This window comes from Orycteropus afer, unplaced genomic scaffold (assembly GCF_000298275.1).
Source record: "Orycteropus afer afer isolate SDZICR_OR568_19922 unplaced genomic scaffold, OryAfe1.0 scaffold00519, whole genome shotgun sequence".
NCBI classification, from domain to species: domain Eukaryota; kingdom Metazoa; phylum Chordata; class Mammalia; order Tubulidentata; family Orycteropodidae; genus Orycteropus; species Orycteropus afer.
The window spans coordinates 691,279-715,610 of NW_006922106.1; the positions used below are offsets into that span (position 1 = coordinate 691,279).

General features: G+C 44.5%; 1 protein-coding gene across 1 annotated transcript in view; it reads left to right on the top strand.

Moving 5' to 3' along the window:
• MTM1 (myotubularin 1) overlaps positions 1–24,332 on the top strand; it is a 93,966-nt gene that overhangs the window by 11,138 nt on the left and 58,496 nt on the right. The window contains 3 exon segments of the mRNA XM_042782927.1: positions 351–445; positions 3,216–3,272; positions 18,458–18,568. Coding sequence (XP_042638861.1) covers positions 351–445; positions 3,216–3,272; positions 18,458–18,568 — 263 coding nt within the window.

Below are 24,332 nucleotides of genomic sequence, written 5' to 3' on the forward strand. Positions count from 1 at the left end.
TCTCTCCTGTTGAAGTAGCTAAATAGTTACCTTTACAGCCACCTGAGGGGAGTAGCATCAGTGCCCTCATTCACTTCTGCTCCCCAGTTGTTGTCACAGCGTTGTGGCCAAGCTCAGTGAATCACTGCTGGTGCCTGCAGGTGACATGTGCCCCAAGTTCTCCCAGTGTGCCAACTGGACCTAGCCTGGTAATGTAGAAACATTACCACTGCTACCTTTAAACCTTTGCAATGATTTTTTCCCCCATTATAGTTATTTTTAGCCAAATAGTTTATAATAAATTAGTGCCATTTGTTGTGTATTTTGGTATATATTTCCATTATTTTAGGGTACTTTTTTTATCTTAATAGACAAAGAAGTTATTTACATATGTCCTTTCAATGGCCCCATTAAGGGAAGAGTATACATCACAAATTATCGCCTTTATTTAAGAAGTTTGGAAACGGTAAGTAGACTCTAAGACCATAAAGATGACCCTAACTCTTAAAGATAATGCTGAACTGTTTCACTGCTACCTTGCGAGATTGACTGTGGATCAGATTAACATGGGGAATAGATTTTCTGCTCAACTCTTAATTTTTGGCTTATGCAAAACTCATTTTACACTAACACCTGTGTATGCAGATAGCAGAGTGAATTTTAAAAAAGTTTTGGTTCTCCAGCTAGGGGGAGGGGTTGGTAGTTATAACCACTGGCTTGTTTGGAGCTGTTAGTCAGGAGCAGGACAGTGGTTCTTTACCCAGAACCCATGAAGACCACCTGTGAAGCTTAACCAATGATCCAGAGCCAACAGACGTCAGTAATATTGAGGTAATAGTTGACATGTCGATATATTTTTTTCACGATGCATTCATATAACCAGAATTTCTAGGGCTCTGGTTCAGGCACAGTTGTATTTTTAAAGCTTCACGAAAGAGGATGCTGATGTAAATGTCTGGTTAAGGACCACTGCTCTAGCGCTTTCTAGGCATTCAACTACAAGACGCTAAATAGCAGTTGAAAACTGGGATGATGATGGTGGGGCTTAGTGCTGCTCTGTATTTTCTTTCTGTGGTCATGGAATGTCTGCCACTTGTTGATGGAGCAGTGAGATGGAGTAGAGGTGCCCCAGTGAACAGTTGCCAGGGAAGGACTTAGGCCTGCCATTGCATGGGTTGGCCTGATGGGGCAAGTACACTTTGATTGGCTGAACTAAGGAAGATCAGGTCTGGAGTGCATGGAAGAGTGGCTCAGCAGGCCCCCATACACAGGAGACCTTGAGACTGTTGGGAGACCAGCTTTTATGTTACTGCTTTGACCTCACCAGTTCTTCTGGACGGTTCTAATCTGGAAGCGTTTTCATCTTTGGGTCTGTGTCTTTTATGATGATGTTCACTATTGTACTCAACTTCTGCAAACTTCCGTTTCTTGTTCATATTGCTGTAGGTGGGAGAGCTCCTTTGCCAGCTGCCCCAGCTGAGGGCAGCGCCTCCAGCACAGTGTAGATAGGGACTGGCATGTGGGCCAGGCTACACAGTCCCTCCGTAAAGTAAGCCTTTCAGCTCTATGAATCGATTCTGTTTTCTGAGTAAGACAGAAATGAGACGAGCAAATGTTCTTATTTCCCAGAATGTGAAAGAAGATTCTGGAATTGAACAGAGCAGTGAGCATGATGTCGGGCCTTGACAGCAATTGGCAAAAAAAAAAGTTCAGAATTAATTGTTTAAAAGGCTGGTTTTTAAGTACCTAGAACAGCAGAAGTCAACCACTGTGAGTGTTACTGATGCAGTGTCTTGACTGAATCAAGGCATATGATAGAGCCTGGTGAAGAAACATGGGTTTGGTGGTGGCGGAGTTGTAGATCCTGCATTAAAAGCTCGATGCCAACCAGGAAGGTGGGTCGCTTATGTCTTGTGTGGGGCCTGTCCCGTCCAACATATCTAATGCAGTGCACGTGAACACATATTAGATGCTCGTGGCCACTATATGAAAAACGTCAGACTAGCCAATGTGTGGGGTGACAGATTTATGGTTTGAAATCATCTTAATCGGCTAGGATACTGGACTGAAACAAATAATGTGCAATTTAGCGTAGGTGACATTTACTTAGTAAAAATGAATGGTGTAAGTAAAGGGTGGAGGAGATCTTGTCCTAACAGGAATACAACAGGCAGCAGTTGGATACAATTCATCAAAAGGCTTCTGTAACTGTAGGCTGGATTAACAGACGTATATTATACTGGCCAGATGAAGTGAGACATTTGTCCTGTCTGAAGCGTCCTATTCAAATCCAGGGGCCACCCTTTAAGAGGGACCTTGACAAACTTAAGCAAGTTCAGACCTAGGGAGCTGGCTTAGTGACTGTACTGTGAGCAGCGATGGAAAGAAATGTTGCTCTTCAGTCTGAAGCTGGTAAGACCGAAGGGCGGCATTGCTGGATCTCGCTGCGAGCGTTGGAAATGGCTAGCTGTGAGCAGGGGGTAGACTTCTGTGCACTTCCAAGACTCAAACAGAGATGCAGCAGTAGAAGTCAATGAGAGATTTGATGCTAGTATTTGAAAGAATCATCAAAGCTTAGAATTACATACAGTGTGACAGTCCCTTTCACCTTTGGGACTCTGGGCTTGTTATCACGGAAGGTGTTTTGGGGAACTTATTCAAAATGTGGTGTTGTGACAAGATTGTGGGTAAAATGTAATGTCAACTACATGCAAGTGACAAAAGCGATCTCCAGAAAAGAGGTCAGAAGGAAATTGACCAGCACGGTTAGTGGTTAGATGTGCTGATTGGAGAGTGGGACTGTGAGTGCCATTTGCTTCCTTCCACTGGTTGGAAGTTTCCAGAGTACCAAGAAGGCGCATGCACCACTCTTGGGTTTGGGAGAACGCTCAGCACTCTGGAGGTGGAGAGTAGCCAGCGGTCAGGTGGGTGAACACAAGGCCCCTTTGACCTGATGACTCACTTTTGTCTTCTTCCACCAAGTTTTACGTAACCATCTTGACCAGTAGGCGTAACAGTTAGTACTAAGTATAAAGCAGGGAGCATCTTATAAAGCAAGCGGTTTCCATGAGGATACAGAAGCCTAGACACGTAGTCATTTTAGTGTTTCCTCACTTAAAGTCTTAAACAAGAAAATTAATTGTGGATTCTGTGGCAAAATAGGAAAACTTCTGTGTGTGTTTGACAAAGGGCTGTCATCTCACTGGCATTTTGAGGTGGACACCTGTTTGTTTCAGGTATGTAAACACTGCCGTGGGAGTGATGAATCATGATGCGTGCTGTGTGGTTCAGGGGTGAGCTGTCCTGTCTCGGATGTCAAGGGCAAGTGCCCTGGGAAGGAGAAGCCCATTATTGTCTCCTTGCACTGCTGCTGCAGCCTTCTTCTTCCTGTCCCCATCACGTGGCCATCCCCTCTGTGACCTGCCCTGCATACTACCTCCCTGGCGATCTTCTTTAAAACCATGCCGACGAGCATACTTCTCAGTTCTAAGGCTATTGTTGGCTCCCTGTTGCCCACAGAACAAAATCAGTTCTTTGTATGGCATAAAAATCCTCCACAATCTGGTTCCTGCTGACTTCTCCAGTATCAGCTCAGGTCACTTTTTTCCAAACATTCCCTCAAACTGGGCAAAGCCCCATCCGTTTGCCCACAATGAGAGGCCTCCGGCGCTTCTCTGCCTTCGCCGTACCTGAATGCCCTGTCCCTGCCCCATCCAGAAGCCACCTCAAAAGCCACGCCCTCTCTGAAGCCTTCTCCCGCATTCCTCAGAGGAATTGTTCCCTCTTTGTGTGCCTGCAGCTCTTTCCTTCACGTCCCTGCATTAACACTGATGACCGTGAAGCCTTCCCTGGCCATCCTGTCTAAAATTTCCTGCCCCTTCTGGCTTTCTCCCCTGCCATGTGTAGTTTTTCTCCTGAGCACTTGTTACTGTCTCCTATTTTATATATTTCACTGGTTCATCTTATTTGCTGTCTGTCTCCCCCACTAGAATAGAGGCTCCATGAAGACAGGAATCGATTCTTGTCTATATGGTCACTGGTACATTCTCAGCACTTAGAATGGAGCCTGGCACATTGAGGGCACTCAATCAATATGTCTTGGGTGAACGAAATCTGTCTTCTGTATTTGCTAATGCCTTGGGGGCTGTAACTAGGTAGATGGTGAGTTCTTTTAGTCTTCCATTACTAGTGAGGACAGTGTCTGGTAGACAGTAGGTGCTCAGTGAAAGAGGATTCAGTGAGTGAAATTGGGAGGGAAGAGGCTAATAGCCTGGCCACTGTGGATTGACCACAGTGCAAACCCCACTCACTGGTGGCATCTTTAATACTAACCTTGCTTCCAGAGTTCAGAAATCCAGTAGCCATCTTTTGACCTGAAGGATGCTCAGGAATTTGGCTTGGGGTTTACAAAAATGGCAAGGAGGCCACATGTTCCGACCTCCTCTAATCCCACAAGAGGAAGACAGAATTACTATCAATAGCCCAAGGCCTATTCCTGAGAGGCGAGACATGCTGCCTCCCTCCAGTCTTTTCTCCAACCGTTCCTCCCAAAGCACCCACCACCTCTCTCCTGGGTTTGATAATTCGCTGCAGTGGCCACACAGAACTCGCGGATTATGGGGTTTATTAGGGAAGCACCAGGCTACAACTCAAGTTCAGGAAGAATGCTCAGTCTCTCTCCCAGCCCACCGTCCCTCAGCCAACAGTCTCTCACAGTCTCTCCTCCAGCAGTGTGTGTCCCTCGGTGTCTCACTCAGCAATGCGCATCTCTTGCGTCTCTTTCCCAACAGCGCGTGTCTCTTTCAGGAGCCCGTGTCTCTTTCAGCAGCACGTCTTCCTCAACCAGCAGTCAGAGAGAGTTCTGCCTCTAGGAGGCCTCCTTTTGAGCCCGGCAGGGTGGTCAAACTAGCCAATTATAGCATCAGAACTCTAAGCACCTGAGAGAGAGTGGGCACCTCCCAGAACATTGTTTTGTGCCACTCCCAACAGAAATACTCCAGGTGGACACCTTCAGCAATCAGGAGCTCCTCAGTTGCTCATAGCAAGTCCCACCTCGGAGTTTACAAAGACTTATGGGTAGAAAAGCCACACAAAGTAATTTACTACACTGCAGGGTTAGTCCGGTGCTGCATCGGGGGCTATTTGAGCACGCAGTGCCCTGTCATCTGTACTGCGGGCTGACCACTACCAGGGTCTTCTCCGGAGCACTTTGGGTTCGGGCACCATGGTGGATGGGAAAGGCAGACTAACCCTTCATGCATCTACCTGTTCATGGCTTCATCCCGGAAGGATTCACTGAGCATCAGGGTGAGCTGAGCCAGGTGAATGAGACCTTCCTGCTCTTGACCTTGAGGCATGCACAGTCTTGTGGGATATAGAGATGAGTAGCTGGGATGTAATATGATGAAGTGTACAGTGGTATGCACCCAGTGCTGTGAGGTTCTATGGGAGATGATGATTAACCCAGCTTGACAAGTTGTAGAATACGTCACAGAGAAAGTGATATTTGCACCAAGTCTTGAAGAATGGTAACAATTTTCTGGATAGAAGTGAGGGAGGAGTATTCCAGGTGGAGATAGCCGCATGTATAATGATGCAGAAAAGTGTTGTATTTTGTGGAAATGGCTGAGTAATCTGTTGGGGCTGGAACAGAGCTAGTGGAGGGAGGAGTGGGGAATGGGAGAAGATGAGGCTCAAAGCATAAGCAGCCTCGAGTCTTGTAAATCATGGTTGTGCTGTATGAATGTTACACGGAGAATGATGTTTCAGATGTGTGTTTTAGGAAGACAAGTTTGGGTGCACTGTGCATGATGGACTAGGGGAGAGAGAGCTGGAGGCAGGAAGAGCAACCTTGTAGTGGGTTTGAACCGCCGCCCTTCTGGTTAGCAGTCAAATGCCTTATGCACTATGCCACCAGAGCTCCCAGCAGTAAAGATAGGGAGGGGAAAGCAGCCCTGAGAGATTTGGGAGGATTTAAATAGCCATTTAGAAGTAGGAGTTGAAGGAAAGAGTGGAGTTGAGAATGGTTGTATAAATGATTTATTATAAATGTATAAATGATTTTTTGCTGCTCCTATTCATAAAAATAACATTATAGGAGAAGGACTTGTTGGAGATAAGCCCAATGTGGAATTAAGACTTAACGTATGGATTTACAACTATACAACTACTATACGGAAATGCCTTAGACACACAAGAACATGACTGAAGCTTTCAACATTGTTAGCGTATCCCACACCAGTGGCCTTTGTGTCGATTCTGACTCATGGTGACCCCACGTGTGTCAGAGTAGAACTGTGCCCCATGGGGTTTTCAGTGGCTGATTGTTTGGAAGTAGAGTGCCAGGCCTTTCTTCTGAGACACCTCTGGGTAGACTCAAACCTCCAACCTTTTGTTAGCAGCCTGATGTGTTAACTGTTCGCACCACCTAGGGACTCTCAGGAGCCATTAAAACAAAAAACCCAAACTCACTGCCGTTGAGTTGGTTCCAACTCATAGCGACCCCCATTGGGTTTCCAAGGCAGTAAATCTTTATGGAAGTAAATTGCCTCATCTTCCTTCCATGGAGTGGCTGGTGGGTTTGAACCGCTGACCTTCTGGTTAGCAGCCCAATGCAAATGAAAACTGCGTAAGATATTACTTCACCTCTATGAGGATGGCTGTGCTTAAAAAAAAAATCAGGGAACAACAGGTGTTAGTGAGCGTGTGAAGAAACTGGAGCCCTCATCGACTTGGTTGGATGGCACAGTTGTGATGGAAAACAGTTTGACATTTCCTCAAGCAGTTAAATAGTTTCCATAGGACCCAGCAATCTTCATCCTAGGTATACACCCAAAAGAACTGAAAACGAGCATGCAGACAGATACTTGTACTCAAGTGTTCATTACAGCACTATTCACAATCACCACAAGGTGAAAACCACCCAGATGTCCATCAGCCAGTGAATGGATAAAGAAAATGTACACGCAAACAATGGGATGTTATTCAGCCATAACGAAAAATGAAGTTCTGATACATGCTACAACATGGATGAACCTTGAAAACATCATGCTGAGTGAAATAAATCAGACTCAGATGGGCAAGTATCGTATGATTCCATTTATACAAGAGATCTAGAAGAGGCAAGTGTATAGAAACCAACGTTTATTTGTGGTTTTCAGGAGTGGGAGAGAGGGAGAAAGGAGGAGTCATTGGTAAGGGGCATGGAGCTTCTGTTAAGGATGATAGAAAAATATGGAGATGCATAATAGTAATGGTTGCATAACATGATAAATATAATGTCACTGAGTCTAGTTTTAGGACATTTTCTTCATCCCAAAAGGAAACCCCATACCCATGAAGCAGTTACTACCCACATCCTTCCAAGCCTTAGGCAACCACTAATCTATTTTCCATCTCTATAGATTTGCCTGTTTGGGATATTTCATATAATTGGAATTGTTCAATACGTGACCTTTTGTGTCTGATTTCTTTCACTTAATGTTTTCTAGGTTTGTCCTGGTTGTTTACATCAGAACTTCATTCCTTCTTATGCTTGAACCCCTCTTTTTAAAATAGAATGCAGGAGATGTGTAAGAAGCTAAGGGAATAAATGTATTTAAGCTTTTCAGTTGAGCAAGGAGATAACCCTTCGGCAGTACAGTCTGGTTCTAGGTTTAGGACTGCTGATGAAACAAAGCGTATTGGATTATATTGTTTTCATTTTCTGAAGGTAAGTTAGAACAACACATTCTTTTTTTTTTAGGATTTGGGTGAAGATTTACAGAGTAAATTCACTTTTCATACAGCAGTTCACATATACTTTGTCTCATGTCATTGACCAAAATTTACAATGCAGCAGCTCCCCTCCACTTCCTCCCCATAGTTACCTCCTCCCAGTGTCCATCCCTTCATACTCTTCTGCACCCTGAGCTATCTCCCTGTGCATAAGCAGCCCTTCCTTCTCCCATGATTGTTCTCTCCAGGGCGTGTGTCTACTTGAGGTAAATGTAGAACAACACATTCTTCCTAGAACTAAATTCAAGCAGAAATTTGTCATTTGGGTTTTCTGTAAAAGAGAGAAACATAGTGATTTGGTTCCTCAGGCAGTTTTACAACCAAAGGCTCTTGAGTACCATGCAATCCAATAGTCCTTTCTTGACCCTCAGTAAAGACAGAGCATACAACAGTAAGTTTTGCTCACTACAGATATTTTTAGGAGGCACTAAGATAATGGTTTGGCTACATTGTGTCTTGCTGGTTTAACAATGCAGATAGTACCTGAAGAATCTCCGTGAGTGGACAGCTTGTGCACGTCCGTTAGGTTCTGCCTCCCAAATACTAGGTTCTGAACTAAGCCTTGGATGGGAGCTGGGTATCATTCTGTTCAAGAGCTGGGCATTGGACAAGTGTCTTGGGTTCCCTACTCTGTAGCTGACTGCAGTGAGAGAGGTGAGTTCAAGCTTACCACAAGGAAGGCATGCAAAGTTTACATTCCATTGAGGACATTTCAAAGCCAGATGTATTCTTTCCCAAAGAGAAGGCCAGCCCACTCCAACATAAGCATGGGCAAAAAGGATTCCTGAAGACCTGTTGTTGTTGGGTGCTGTCAAGTCAATTTTGACTCATAAGAACCCCATGGGACAGAGTAGAACTGCTCCATTGGGTTTCTTAGGCTGCAGTCTTTATGGGAGGTCTTTCTCCCCTGGAGCCACTGGGTAGGTTTGAACCATTAACCTTTGGGTTAGCAGATGAGTGCTTACCTATTGCACCACCAAGACTCCTTTCCTGTAGGTATAGCTAGTATTTTTCTTTCAGGAAAATGCACTGGAAACTTCTCAAGATTTTCCTTTTTGAGGTCCTTCTGTTCAGTGGCTTCGATACTTCTCATTTTAAAGGAGGTGAAATAATGCTGTTGTTAGGTGCCATTGAGTTGGTTCTGACACATAGTGACCCCATGTACAATGGAATGAAATGCTGCCCTGTCCTGCGCCAGCCTCACAGTCCTTGCTATGCTTGAGCTCATTGTTATGGTCTTCTGTCTCATTGGGGGTCTTCCCCTTCTTTGCTTTACCAAGATAATGCTTCATCGCTATTCATGAAGTTTTCCAGTAATACGTCAGGCAGTGCTTCACTGCTACTCCTAAGGTTTGCAGTGGCCAATTTTTCAGAAGTAGATGGCCCATCCTTTCTGGTCCATCTTTGCTAGAAATAATGCTAAATAAACAAAAAAATAGGATCTAATAAATAGGAACATAATGGGACCAGAGGAGGTGTATTATAGGTAGTTTTTAAACTTTGCATCGTAAGTCATCTCCTTATATTGTTGCTGCAAAATGAGTGATATTTTAAGGTTAAAAACAGTCCTGTTAATACCCTAGATCGCTTTGCCCCTTTACCCCTGTACCAGTCCCAATTTGCCAGTCCCCAAATCTGGGAAAAGTCTACCATCTGGATGACTGAGCACTGATGGTGACTAAAGAGGTGACTAAGAAGCCCATCTAATGGATTGAATTCATTCGTTCCACTACATGTGCAGCCTTCTGGATCTCAGAAAGGGTCTCATTGCTGCTTCGGCAATTCTTTGAATCTCATGTCTAGCTGACTTCTCATGTCTAGCTGACCTTGTCTCTTGCTCTGTTGAAAAGCTAAAATTCATCCTCACTGAACTCCCACAAGTTCCTATCCGTGGGTCATCACCCCACTTCTCCTCCTTCCCTCCCATCTGAGAGGAAAGAACTAGGTGTTGGTTTCTCCTTGACTTGAACCTTCATCTTTATCCTCTTGCTTCTCTGGAACCTTATGCCCACCAGCCATTCTCTGTTTTCATGGCTCTTCCCCACCCCCACCAACCCCCAGCTCTTGGAGCTGCTCCGGGCTCTTCGGTCTAAAAGCAGTTCTGGCGACACTGCTACCCTCTGCTACTACCATTTGCTTTCTTCCCCTTCTCTGGCAAACTTCTTGAAAAATGAGTCCACACATGCTGCTTCCCCTTCCGGACTCTTGCCTCCTTAATTTCTTGCGGCCTGGCTTCTGTTCCCTATTGAAACTGCCCCTTCACCAGTCAATTCCAGTGGCCTTGGTTGAGTCCCAGCTCTCCCCCCACCCCTGGCCCAGGTTCCCTTTCTTCTTTTCTTGTGATTTGGGGGAAAGTTTGCAGAGCAGATTGGCTTCCACTCCTCAGCTCTTCCGTGTCTCTGCGGCGCTGCATCTTGTCGGCCACCCCTTCCATCTTTGTCACTCACTGACATCTTTGTCACTCCTCACTCTTCTCCCACTTCCGCCCTTTGTCCTCCTTGTAGTTCGTTCTTTCTGGTGTTTTTTCTACGTGTCTGTTCCTCCAGAGCTCTGTCCCTCCCTCCGTTTTCAGTAGTCAGTTGCTTTCCATACCTCTAGCTCCAGTCCCAATCTTTCGTTCTTTTCTTCTTTTTTTAACCATGCAAGCAAATCTATTTTTTTTTAGTGTAGTAAAATAGATAGAACAAAACATTGGCCAATTTTAACCATATCAAGTGTATAATCCCGTGACATTGATCACCTTCACCATGTTGTGTAAACATCACCGCTGTTTTCAAATATTTGTCATCCCCCCCAAACAGAAACTCAGTGCCACAAAAGTAGGAACTCCTCATTTTTCCAAATTTATTAACCACTGATGAACTTGTCTCTGTACATTTGCCTATGCAAAGTACTTCATAAGTCGCATCATATAATATTTATTCTTTTGTGATTGGCTTCTCTCAGCATAATGTGTTTTAAGGGTTCAGCCATGTATCAATATTTCATTTTTCTTTAAGGCTGAATAACATCCCATATTAGGTACCACATTTTGTTTATCCATTCATCTGTTGGTGGATGTTTGGGTTGTTTCCACCTTTTGGCTATTGTGAATAATGCCACAGTGAATGTCGGTAAGTAAGTAGCTGTTGGCATCCCTACTTTCAAGTCTTTGGGGTATATGCCTACGAGTGGAATCCTGGGTCATTATTGAATATTTGAGGCCCCATTGTGTCTCTGTGGTGGGGGCAAGGAGATGATGGTGAGCACAGCAGACACTGTTTCTCCCATAATGCTTATAGTTCTAATGGGGTCAGCTGATGTTAATCAATAATCATATATATAATTATATAATAGGAAGCCTTGATGAGTATCTCATGGGGTTAGTATAGGAGGGTAATACTCTGAAGAGCCTGGGAAATTGTCTTGAGAAAGTGATGCTTAGCTTGTGGTCAGAAGAAAGAGCAGAACTTATCTAGATGCAGAACAGGGGCTAGGGAGGAAAGAAGAGGCCAAGGGAACAGCAGTAGACCTTGAAAGCAAGGGGACATGTGGTGAGGACAATGTGGTTGGAGTATAGGGGAAGTATGGTAAGGATTGAGAGAGGAGAGGTAAGTGGTGGCCAGATGACATGGGCCTCATAGATGTTGTTAAGGATTTGCTCTTTTATTATTTATTTATTTAATGTATTATGGCTGGAAGAATATATTTTTATTCTTCCAGCCATAATTTTATTTTTATTTTAAGAGCTTGTTTTACATTCACTGTTACGTGTTTCATTCACCATTTACCATGTCCAACCCTAACCCAGTCTCTTCCCCTCCCTACCCTGTAACCCTCCTCCTGTGCCCCTCATATTTATGCACTCCTGTTTGTGCTGCATTTCCTCGTTTTGAATGTTGGTCCTCTGGTGTCCCGTGGTCTGTTGCTCTAAGGGGTGTATTACCTTAGAGTATGTGGGTGCATCATCTTGAGTTGAGTGGTCTACATGCACATCTTGTTAACTATTGGGCTGAGAGCCAGCCCCTGGGGGTGTGTTTTATTCCAGGCGCAGAATGTATTCCAGGGCCATAGTATTTGGGGTCTCACCTGATTTCATCTGATCAGTAATTCTGGTCATTATTGAGTTTTTTGATTTTGTTCCACGTTTTCCCTCCCACTCTATCCAGGATCTCTGGATTTGATCCTTTCCTAAGTGGTTGGCATTGGTAGCTGGGCACCATCCGGTTCTTCTGGTCTCAAGGGCCATCGTGTCCTAGGGCTGATTGCTTCCAGATGCCCTTGGTTTCTTTTTTTTTTTTTTTTTTCATCTTCTTCACTTCTGACGCTAGGAGACCATTAACTGCATCTTAGATGGCCACTTGAAAGCTTTTAAGAAAGACCCCAGTTGCTACTCACCAATGTAGGATGTGGAGCAAGGCTTTTATGTATTTTGTTGTGCCCATTAAGTCTGGTGTCCCCCAGTACTATGGTCCTGAGATGGTAGATTTGTTGGATCTCTCTCCCATAATGTCTGGTTGTCTGTGAGGGATTGCTCTGTGTCTGTCTTCTATTGTTTCTGTAAGGACTGCAGGTATTTTGTATCACTGGTGTCTGTGCAAGATTAGCCTCAGCTGAGTCTATCCTTGGTCTGGAGTATACTTCTGTTCATTGACCTCCGTCTGATCATCTCAGGTGTTTATGTGTTTATCTGTAGCCTGGTGTTTGGTGTTAATGGCAATGCAGTATTGTGGACACATTAGTTGGTATTAGCATCTGTCATCTCTTATGTGCACAATGCGTTGTCCTCCCATTTCTTAATGTTATCATGGTGGTCACAGATCCTTCCCGTATATCCCTCACCCTACCCACGTTAGCGTGTGGGCCCCAACTAGCCTGAAATTAATCCCTCTACTTCCCTCCCCATCCTGGTAACCTACTAAGTGAGTTCCCTTTCCCGAGCAAACCCTTCCCTGTCTTTTTACAGTAATGGGCTCATACAGTACTTGTCTTTCTGTGATTGATTTATTTCATTCAGCATAATATCCTCCAGGCTCATCCATGTTGTGAGATGATTCACATATCCCTCATTGTTCTTTAATGTAGCATAGTATTCCATTGTGTGCATGTGGCATAATTTGGTTATCCACTCATCCGTTGATGGGCATTTAGGTTGTTTCCATCTCTTTGCTATAGTGAATTGTGCTGCGATGAACATAGGTGTACGTGTGTCTGTTCGTGCTGTCTCTCACGTGACTCTTTAGGATATATTCCTAGTAATGGTATTGTCAAGTGATGTGAAGCTTTTGAAGTGGGTTAAGTAGAGGTTTAAGAATGCTAATGACACAAAAACAACAACAACAATGACAAATTTCATTTTCTAAGATCACCCTGGCTGTTGTGTGGAGGGAAAATTATGAGGGAAGCAGTAGTAGATGCCAAGAGACTAATTTGGCTATTGCCATGGTCCAGAGAAGTTGCGGTAGAGTTGGAGAGATTGATTTGAGAGTTTGACATGGGAAACTGGACTAAGGATAGCTTTTCTTAATCCAGAGAATGACTCCTAGGTTTCTAGCTTTTGTAACTAGGGGACTGAAATGCCAGCCACCAAGATACAAAACAAAACCCTGGAGGAAGGTGTAGTTTTGAGAGAAAAGAAATTGTGTGATTAGTCCTGGACATCTTGAGTGTGAGGTGCCTTTGGGACCTGTTCCAGTTCTGTGTTTCCAGCTGCTTCCTGAATATCTGTATGTGCTCAGTTCGTCATAAGCTCAAACGCAGGGTGTGTAACGCTGACAGTGTTCTCTTCAGAACACCCTCTTGTGTTTCTCACGTCCCTTGGTGCTCCCACCATCACCCTAGGTAGCTGGGCCTACATCTTTGACTCACCCCCAGGAGTCCAGCAGAATCGTACACCCACCTCCTCCTCCGCTTCCTGAAAAAGCCGTGCCCCAGAGGCTCTTGTTCGCACTGAAGCGTTAGCATCCGTGACTCCTGCGCCCGGTCCCTCCTTCCCAGTCCACGGCACTCCATGCTGAGTGCTCATAAAGTGCCATTTCTCTTCTCGGAACGCAGCCTGTGATCCCAGTTGCCCTGATCCTAGCCTAGTGCACTCTCCAGGCAGGGCCCCGTAGCCTATTTGAAGCCCAGCTCATTTGTTTGCTTGTGTTTTTGATAAAAATCTGCCTTTGCCCTCATGTGGACTTGATGGCACTGTTACCTCCAGAAGGCAAATCTCTGTCTGTTATATTCCATTCTGTAAGCTTGCCCTTACTGCTGCCACGGCCACAGAACCTTCATGTGATCCAATCAGTGAGAAAGACGCTTGCCACCCCCTGACCGCCTTTCTTAGTGTCCTAGAGCAGCCATAGCAAAATACCACAGAGTGGGTGATTGTAAAGAGTGGAAATGTGCTTTCTCATAGTTCTGGAGGCTTGGAAATCCAAACTCGGGGGCTTGGTTGTGTCGATCCTTTTGGAGGGGTCTTTCCAGGCCTCCCTCCTAGCTTCTAGTGGCTTCCAGCAATCCTTGGAGTTCTTTGCTACTTACAGATGCGTCTACCCCCGTCGTCACATGGTGTCTGTCTTCCCCCGTGTGGGACCCTGTGTCCATGCCTGTCCTCGTCATGCAGAAGGGATTCAGATTAGGACTCTTGTACTCGGTATGATTTAACTGATAACATCTGCAGAGCAGAACTCTTTCCAAACATAACAAGGTCATGTTCATGGGCCACCAGGGTTAGGACTCCTTCTTGGGGGTCACACTTCAGTCCAGAACACCTCCCATCCCACTTTGTCTGGACTTTTCTTATGACTCTTGACACTAGCAATTTGGCATTATGGTCCTTTGGGTCCCAAACTAGGCCTGAACCCCATCCCCACCCTGCCCCGGAGGGCAGTGCCTTATTCATATTCGTGGGTATACTGATTACTTAACTGGTTGGTTACTTAACATGCACTCGATAGAGTGAAGGCTTTTTCTGTGTGTATGCGTGTGTGTCATGTTTACTTCTCACCCATTTTAGGCACTTCGAGGTACAGCAGCATGGAACTTTGAGTTAGAGTGGACCTTTGAGAAACCTTGAATATTGAATAATATTTAGGTAGTGCAGAGGAGCTCTCATGGCGTAGTGCCTAAGGCATCTGACTGCTAACCAGAGGGCTGGCGGTTCAAACCCACCAGCCACTCCTCAGAAGGAAGGGTGGGGAATCTACTTCCGTAGTGTTAAGGCCTCAGAAACCCAAGGAGGGGTCACTCTGAGTCGGGACCAACTCCACAGCAGTGAGTTTGGTTTTTTTGTTTGGGTTAGGTAGTACACACTCAGGTTTCTAGAGAGTTAGGCTAATTTTCCTATTCCTGGATCTTCCAGTTTGGCCTGCTGAGCTATCTGACCTCGAACCTGTCATGCAGGGAGAACGTGGACACTGTTGACCAGGACTTGCCTGTGTCTCCTCAGTGTCCCATTTTCAGCTTTGTGTGGGGTCAGGGTGGTCAGAGCTATTGGATTTACTCTGTGCAGGGACAGAGAACAGCAAGATCAAGGTCTCATCTCATGTTGAATTATTCTGCCTTTATTTATTTATTTCTTGTATTCTTCCATGTTGCTTCTAGAATATCACATTTTCGTTTACTGTCTACTCTGTATATTTTAGGTATAATTTTGACCTTTAATACAGTTGAACTTTTACAGGCCTTCATGAATCTCAAAGTATGCTAAGTATAATAATTGATACTGTTACCACTTGCTTGAGAGTATGCTTTTAATAATTTGATTGACTCAATAAGTAAATACGTTACAATATGCAGCTGATCTGTGGGAGAAAGAGGTGGCAGTCTGCTTCCCTAAAGATTGACAGCCTTGGAAACCCTCTGGGACAGTTCTGCTCTGTCCTGCAGGGTCACTAGGACTCAGAATGACTCGAAGGCAGTGGGTTTGGGGTTTGGGGTATTTACTGAGTAGCACTTTTCTCTGGGTATCTGGATTAGAGTTGTGTGTTAGATGTCTCATCCCGTAAACCAGAAATAAGAACCCACTGCCATCGGCTCTATTCTAACTCATGGGGACCCCCATAGGGTTTCCAAGGTTGTAAATCTTTATGGAAGCAGACTCCCTCATCTTTCTTCAGACTGGCTGATGGATTTGAACCGCCAACCTTCTGGTTAGCAGCCAAATGCCTCAACCACTACGCCACCAGAGCTCCTTTCTCATCCCATCCTAGCAGCTAAACTATGCCTTCTTGTCAGTACAGAGAGAATGGCTGGAGCATCTGCTGTGCTTTCCGAGTGTGAAGATGCTCATCCCTCACAACAGCTTCTGCTGGTTTCGAGCTCCTTGACATTCGTTATCCTGAAGCCTCCCCACCTTACAGCTGAGGCTGAGAGATGCAGTAACTTGCCAGAGTCACCCAGGTGTTAAGTGTTAAGACTCAGCTTTCAACCCAGTTTTGTCCCATTCAAGAACTTGGACTCTTTTGACTACACCATAATAACCATACCCTTATGCTTTTTTTAAAGGTGCTCTGGTGGCACAATGGTTAAAGCTTTCAGATGCCAACCAAAAGATTGATGGTTCAAACCCATCAGCCACTCTATGGGAGAATGATGAGGCAGTCTGCTTCTGTAAAGACTGACAGCCTTGGAAACCCTCCGGGGCAGTTCTACTCTGTCCTCTAGGGGCGCTTTGAGTCGGAATCAGTTTGATGGTAGTGGGTGGGTATGTGTTTTTAAAATGTTTTTATTTTGAAATAATTGTGAATTCATAAGAACTTGCAAAGATTACACAGAGCAGTCCCATGTACGTATCAGCCAGGCCCTCTGCATGTGCACGGGGTGGGGGGATTTTGATAAAGAACTATATGGCTTTATGAAAACCAGGAAATTGATTGGCACAGGACAATGAACTAGACTACAAACATTACTCAGATTTCACCCGTTTTTGCATGGACTCAGTTTTATGTCTTTGTGTAGAATTCTTTAGCTTTTGAGTCCATGTGTAAATTTGTGTAACCACCACCAACAACCTGTCACCTTATGAAGCCCCTCATGCTGCCCCTTTACAGCCATGCCCTCCCTCCTCGCAACCACTGGCAACCACTTCTTTGTCCTCCCTGTCTGCGGTTTGTCGTTTCAAGCACATTAGCTGAATGCAGTTCCACGTTACGTGACCTTTGGAGATTGGCTCATCTCACTTCAGCTGTGATGTCCTCAAAATTCACCCAAGTTGTCATCTTGTATCAACAGTGTATCCTTTTTGTTTCTGAGTCTACCTCAGTCTTAGATTTGTGAATTTGTACACAAATCATAAGCTAGACTGGTATTTCCTGAAGAAGTTCTTAGTTTTTGTATCGTATTTTAAGGAGAAGGATTTAAAGTAAAAAAAAAAACCTGCTTATTTGTACTCCCCCAAAAGGACATTTTTGAAGAACAAAACTTCAGCAAGCACCTTTTTTCCTTTCTTTATTGTCAGAGTCCAAATTTTGGATTACAAAGTTTGTGTAGCCTTCCTGCCTTTGTTCATGCGAATATCTGTTTGACAGGATTGTAGTCACGGTGCGTTGTGGATGCTGTTTAAAAATCCTTACACGGATTTTTCCATGTACCATAATTATTGGACTAGCTGCGTGCCTGTGCCATTTTGTTGACTGGCTTGACTCTCGTCCACTGTGATGTCCACCTCTGGCTCCATTGAGTATCTTCATGCATGTCACTTTTCTCTTCCTGTTGAATGACAGCCATGAGAGGAGTTCTGATGAGTGAAATTATGGGGTCAAAGAGTAGGAATGTTACAATGGCTCTTGAGATGTGTGTCCTTGGACCCTGGTTGGAGTTTCAGCCCCGCCCCGTATTTACTAGGCAAGTTATCAGAACATTTTAAAATGACGGGTGTCACCTCAGAAAACAGGGATTCATCTCTGTCCTGGAATGGTCGTGCAGATGCCGGGAAGCAGTGCACGCAAAGCCCCAGTCACAGGGCCAGGCGCTCAGGAGGGAGTCTCTGTGCGGCGGTTGCTGTGATTAGCTTGTCGTGGGGATTGCAGTATTAAGTCACTAACATGACTCCCAGCAGCCAACGCACCAGTTGTACACCGCATTGCAAAGCATTGCTGTGCATAAAGGCCTGTGTGCTTTGTACCGATGACTAAAGACAGGTGCTCCTTTCAGATGTGGGTTTCTAGTGGGGGGATACAGACATGTAAATACGTGGGTGTGATCAGCAGCCCACGTCAAGCTGTGGGACTTCAGAGGAGGAAGCTGTCTGATCTGATTGGGAAACAAGGCTTTGTTAGTGGGGATGCCTGCTGAGCTGGACTGTGAGCAGTGGAGGGTGGGAGGAGAATTTTGGAAAAGAGAGGTCATCTCAGACAAAGTGACCACCTTGAGCTAAGTGCACAGGCCAGCTTGTCAAGGAAACATTTGAAAAACAATGAAGGAGTTGAGTGTGGTTGGCACGTAGGATGCCAAGTGAGAGAAGTCTGCAGAGACACAGCATCACAGGGTCCTTGAATTGCATAGCTCGGAGTTGAGTCATTAGTTTGTATGCAGTGAGGAATGGGCCATGTTGGGAGCTACATTTGAATGCTTGCTCTTTCATGTGTGATCTAGATCATGTTTGTCCATCAACTAGTGAAGGGCCAGGGTAAAAGTTACCCTGAAAGCATATGGTGGTGGTGGTGGTTTTTCATGTTTCTGATGTTTTCATTCTGTGTGACCAAAAATACTGACTTTGTCTTTTTGTCCATTACAGGATTCTGCTGTGATACTTGATGTTCCTCTGGGTGTAATCTCAAGAATTGAAAAAATGGGAGGCTCAACAAGTAGAGGAGAAAACTCCTATGGTCTAGATATTACTTGTAAAGTAAGAGATTCAATACTTTCTTACCCAAAGAAAAAGACACATGTGTGTTGAATGATAGTAGCAAGTTCTTATGGGTTTCCAAAAAAGATCAAAGCCCCTCATTCATCGGAGATCCTGGAGATAGTTTTTCCAACCCTCATGGTCAAGCTTTCCAAAATGGCTGAGGGAAGCGTTCCCATCAAATGAGCCTGCTGGTGTCACCAAGTGTGAGGAGTCCAAAGCCGGTCACTTTGTTAGCTTGACTGAGTAGGAAGCAAAGTTCATAGATAAAAAGTTTCCCCAGTGTTTTCATTCTTTCTGAAGTCAGCTCCTGGTGTCCCTCGATAAGGACAGATTACCAGCTGGATGCCTTCACTCTGTGAAAGGAAGGAGAAATATAAGAGCATTTTCCCTTTGTGAACAGCTCACGTCCTTAACACTGATAACCTTTGTAACTTTGCTTAGATAATTTTAAAAGGCATTGACCTAACATCTCATTTCAGCATGGTGAGAGAAAGAGACTGGATGATAACAAAATTTCATCAGTTATAATAATAACTGTTTTATTGAACAGCTGTATCAGTCCAAACACCCCATTTTTGTAGGCGGGGACCCTAAGGAGCAGAAGAATTAGGTAACTTAGCTAAGGTCACACACGAGATGGCAAAGTTGGGATCCAAACACAGTGAGATCATCATCGTGTAAACAACAGAATGAGCCGTCTGGGAGAAAGGCTGCCTTCTAGGTATTGGGTATCAGAAGACTGCAGTCGGTGGGATAACCAGGATCCTGGAAAGAGCTGGGTAGACTTTGGGGGGTTATCTGTCCCAATGGTTCTCAAACCTGGGTATGCGTCAGGATGACCTCAGGAACTCTGGATGATGTAGGCCTGTGGGTTCTATTCCAAATCCAACTATGAGAGAGAGATTTGGACCCAGAAGATTGGGACTCTCTAAAGCATCTCAGGTGACTGAACCATCAATCCAGTCCAGGGGTTGGCAAACTGTTTCTGTAAAGGGCCAGATGGTCCATACTTTAGGCTTTCTGGGCTGTTTAGGATCTGTCACGTGCTCTTCTTTGTGTGTGGTATGTGTGGGCTTTTTTTCCTCCCTAACCCTTTAAAAGGGAGCTCTGGTGGTGGCACATTGCCTAAGGCATTTGACTGCTAACCAGAAGGCTGGTGATTCAAACCTACCAGCCACTCCTTGGAAGGAAGATTAGGGAATCTCTTTCTGTAGAGCTACCGCCTCGGAAACCCAAGGAAGGGTCGCTATGAGTCGAATGGACTCAATAGCAGTGAGTTTGGTTTCTTGGTTTGGAACCCTTGAGAAACGTAAAAAGCATTCTTAGCTCGAGGGCCATGGAGAAGCTGACTTGGGCTGAAGTTTGCTGACCCAGAGCATCTCACCCCTTCATTCTCCACGTGGAGAAATGTGGCTTTTGCGGAATGAGATTACTTGCCTAGGGTTGCCCGTGGAGTCAATGGAAGAGTCCGAATTAGAACCCAGATCTCCATTTCCTAGCCTCGTGCTCTTGTGGTTTTAAGAAAAGCAATCTCTTATCTGTGTGTTTGGATTATGAACACAATGTTGCTGTTGTTGTTGTGTGCCGTCGACTCGGCCCCGACTCATAGAGACCCCTCCTTGGGTTTCTGAAGCGGTATCTCTACGGAAGTAGATTGCCCAACCTTCCTTCTAAGGAGTGGCTGGTGGGTTTGAACCACCAGCTTCCTGGTGAGCAGTCGAGTGCCTTAGGCACTATGCCACCAGAGCTTCTGATGAACACAATAGGATGTTTTTTTATCGCCAGTTCATAAAAGAACAAGGCTAGCCCATTGTATCAGGAGCCAGAGGATTGCCTTATTATTGAACTGAAATTCCCCATCACACCCCACCTCAGTGTTTGTGCCTCTGTATTAATGTGAGCTACCTTATCTACAATTCCAGTTGCCGTCCACCCTTTGGGGTCTAGATATATGAGGGTTTATTTTTTTTAATTATTTTTTGTTGTAGTAAAATATTTGCAAATTTCTCAAAGCCTAAAATATTGACTGTCTGGCCCTTTACAGAGTTTGCCAACCCTTGGACTAGATCAATGGCTCAGTCACCTGGATGCTTTACAGAGTCCCAGCCTTCTGGGTCCAAACCTTCAAACAGTTGCTTATTTTGCATATACGATTTTAGTGACATTAATTGCATTAATCATGTTGTTCAGCCATCAGCAATCTCCATTGCCAAATTTCCATCACCATAAACTGGGGATTTCCTTTTATTTTTATTTAACTTTTTATTGTGATTTGGGTGAAAGTTTATAGAGTAAATTAGTTTTCCATTCAACAATTCATACACATTTTGTTTCATGATACTGAATGCAATCCCCACAATGTAGCATCACTTTTCTCACCTCCTCCCTGTGTTTACCGTCTTCATTTGTCCTTGTTTCCTGTCCCTTCCTACCTTCTGAGCTTTATCCTTGGGCAAATGCTGACTTTTTGATCTCTTCTGGTTGATTGTTCTGAGGGATGCATACCTCCCTGATGTTATTGTTCACCTCATAAACCTCTCTGTGTTTGGCTGAAAGTTGAGCCATGGGAGTGGGTTCAGTTCCAGGCCTGAAGGGTGACTAAGGACCATAGTCTTGGTTCCACCAGTCTGTATCAGACCAGTAAGCCTGGTCTTTATTATTATTATTATTATTATTATTACTATTACCACTATTACTTTGAGCTTTGTTCCACATTTTTCTCTGACTCTATCTAGGATCTCCTATAGTGAACCTTTTCAGAGTGGTTTGCAGTGGTTGCCAGGCACCATCTAGTTCTTCTGGTCTCAGGGTCATGGTGGCTGAGTTTCACGTGGTCCACTAGTTCCTTGGACTAATTGTTTCCATGCGTCTTTGATTTTCTTCACTCTTCTTTGTACTGTATAGGTGAGACCAATAGTTGCACCATAGGTGGTGGCGACTGGGGAATTTCTTTCAAGGAAGGTTTTTGCATTTTGCATAAAAGGATCCAAGAGTGTAGAGTGTTAATAGTAAAGTACCCAAGGAGAGTGGGAGTACTATTTTGATGATTTTGAAGGAACTTTCTGTAATCAGACTTAAAAAAATACTCTGTTTGCCTGTTTTCAATAAGCAAAACTTAAATATTAATTCTCCCAAAATTAATAAGACAAAGCACATCACTACACTTTAACTAAAAAGCTTAGGAACCACTCATAGGGCATAATTCTCAAGTGTTGTTGTCATTAGGTGCTGTGGAGTAGGTTCCAACTCACAGTGACCCCATGTACAATGAAATGGAACAGTGCCTGGTCCTGCACCATCCTCAAAATCATTGCCACGCTCACTTGTTACATGTGCATATTTCTTGGAATTTGAGTGAGCCCAAAGGAGATAGCCCGGACCAATGTAGTAGTGTAACTTTTAACTACATAGTGTAATGTAACTGCATTATCTCCCTGACAACACTGATGTCACAAAAATCAGATTCCCTTTTCTCAGTAGAAGTTGGTATTGAAGGGATCTCCTGCAGTGGAATGACAGACCCCCCATCCTGTCTGTCAGAGATCACCTATCGTCTGCAGTCAGTAACCATAACGCAACTGCACTGCTTTACCGAAACGAGGAATTACAGCTCCTACCCCCCTTTTTTCTGCTACCCATTCTTCACATGGAGAAGTCTGCTTGCCAGTAGCTCCCTTCACATGGTGGCTGTACGTCACAACTGGACATTGTCCAGCAACAGGGGGGCAGGTGGAGTGCATACAAGGGGAGCTCAGCATTTGTAAATTCTTCCCCCAAGTTCCATTCTAGCCCCTCCTGACAACTTGGAGTCTTCAACAACAGCAACAACAAAGCACAGGGAAACTGTGCCACCACAAAGGTTGCTCTCTTCCCCCTCTCCATTTAGTATGTTGGAAGACAGTGTTGGATTTGAAGCCAGAAGTGATTTGTGTTTTCTTTAGAAATGCATTGTGTAAATGATGCCTCCATAAATCAAGCCTTCACAACCATTGTAATGGGATGTGTTGGCTTCAGCTATGATTATCTACCGAGGCTTTGTGCGTCATCGCCATGCGACCCAGTAGGTGAATAGGTTGAGGGTCTGACTGGGAGGCTCTGGTGCTGCAGAGATCTTTCCCAGGCATCTTTCCCTCACAAGTCAAACTCAGAGGGCCCGGCTGGAACAGACTGCTTGCTCTGTGCTCATATTTCTGTTCGAGATTTGGTGATCTGTTGCCTGTGAGTCCTTTGCCTTTTCACTTGAGTTTTCCTGTTGGAAAGATGGAGTAATCATTCCTTCTACCTTTTATTTGTGTCAGAGTTGGGTGGCCAAAAGTGGTGGTTTGAATTATTTGTGCTTTGGCACATTGGAAGTAGTTGTTAGACTTACTTATGGGGGCAGAATCAATGTGTATGTAGAAATGGTCTAATTTCTGGCTGAGTGGTTAAGAGAATGATGTTACAGAGTGATCAGCTGACGCTTGACTATGAGGAAGAAAGTTCCTCACAGTTCCTTGGTCTCTGAGGATCCTTGGCTGATCAAGTATTGCACTTAACGGCTGCTTGCCAACCTGCCTTTTAAAGCATATCATCTCACTGGTACCACCTTCTCCCTCCAGTTGACTATCAGTTTGTATCATGGACCAACAGCTAATACCTTGGGTTAGTGCAGATATATTTTGGGAAACCCCTTTAAAGAGGATGTGTTTGGTGGTTGGAGTTATTTGGTTCTTTCACATATGCAAGCATAGAATCAGGGAGCTGGGAAGGACCCATAGTCGCCAGCTGAATCCAGAGTGACCAATCTTGGTCATTCGTTAGAAGTTGTAGAATCTAGTCATTTATACTTTGTTTGCTGCTGTTTGCATTTTGGGATGATTGGTATAGAAAGACTTCTGGGTCCTTCAGAACAAAGACTTATTATGCTTTTAAGAATGCCCTTGAGATAATAAATGGCAGACCCAAAAACCCACTACCATTGACTCGATTTTGACTCACAGTGACCCTTTAGGACAGAGTAGAACTGCCCCAAAGGGTTTGCAAGGCTGTCAGTCTTTACGGAAGCCGACTGTCTCATCTTTCTCCCATGGAGTCACTGGTGGGTTCAAATTGCCAACCTTTCGGTTGTTGTTGTTATTATGTGCCATCGAGTCAGACCCGACTCACAGCAACCCCTCCTTGGGTTTCCGAGGCAGTATCACTACGGAAGTAGATTGCCCCATCTTGCTTCCGAGGAGTGGCTCGTGCTTTAAACCACAGTGCTACCAGAGCTCCATGCTTCTCTTCATGGTGATGTAATCATTTGGAAACGGATGGGCATGTTGCACAATGGGAGGAACATAGGAGCACTGAGCTGCACGTGTAAAAAGTGTCAGGATGGCAAATATTTTGTTTTTTATATTTTTACTACATTTTTAAACAATATTTATATTACTTGCATAAGAGCTTAAAATACCACTCATTTTCTATTTTGTAACATGAGACTTTAACGTCTGAGGGAGAGGGTGCGGGCATCTGTACTGTAATGATGTTTGACAATTTTGAGGTTACACGTGATAGCAGACACTCTTGTAAAAAGTTACATGAATACAGCGCTGTTTCAGTTTTGAATTCCTCAGAAGCCAGCTAAAGTAGACAGGTGCTCCAGAGGGTGGGCAAGGGTGGCTTTTCCTTCTTACAAAATAAATTTTAGCTGTGTCTTCTTTTCAGCTTTGTTTTCTCTACTTGCTTTGTTTAATCTTAACATTCATGGCTGCAATGGGAATATTCTCAGATGTTCTTA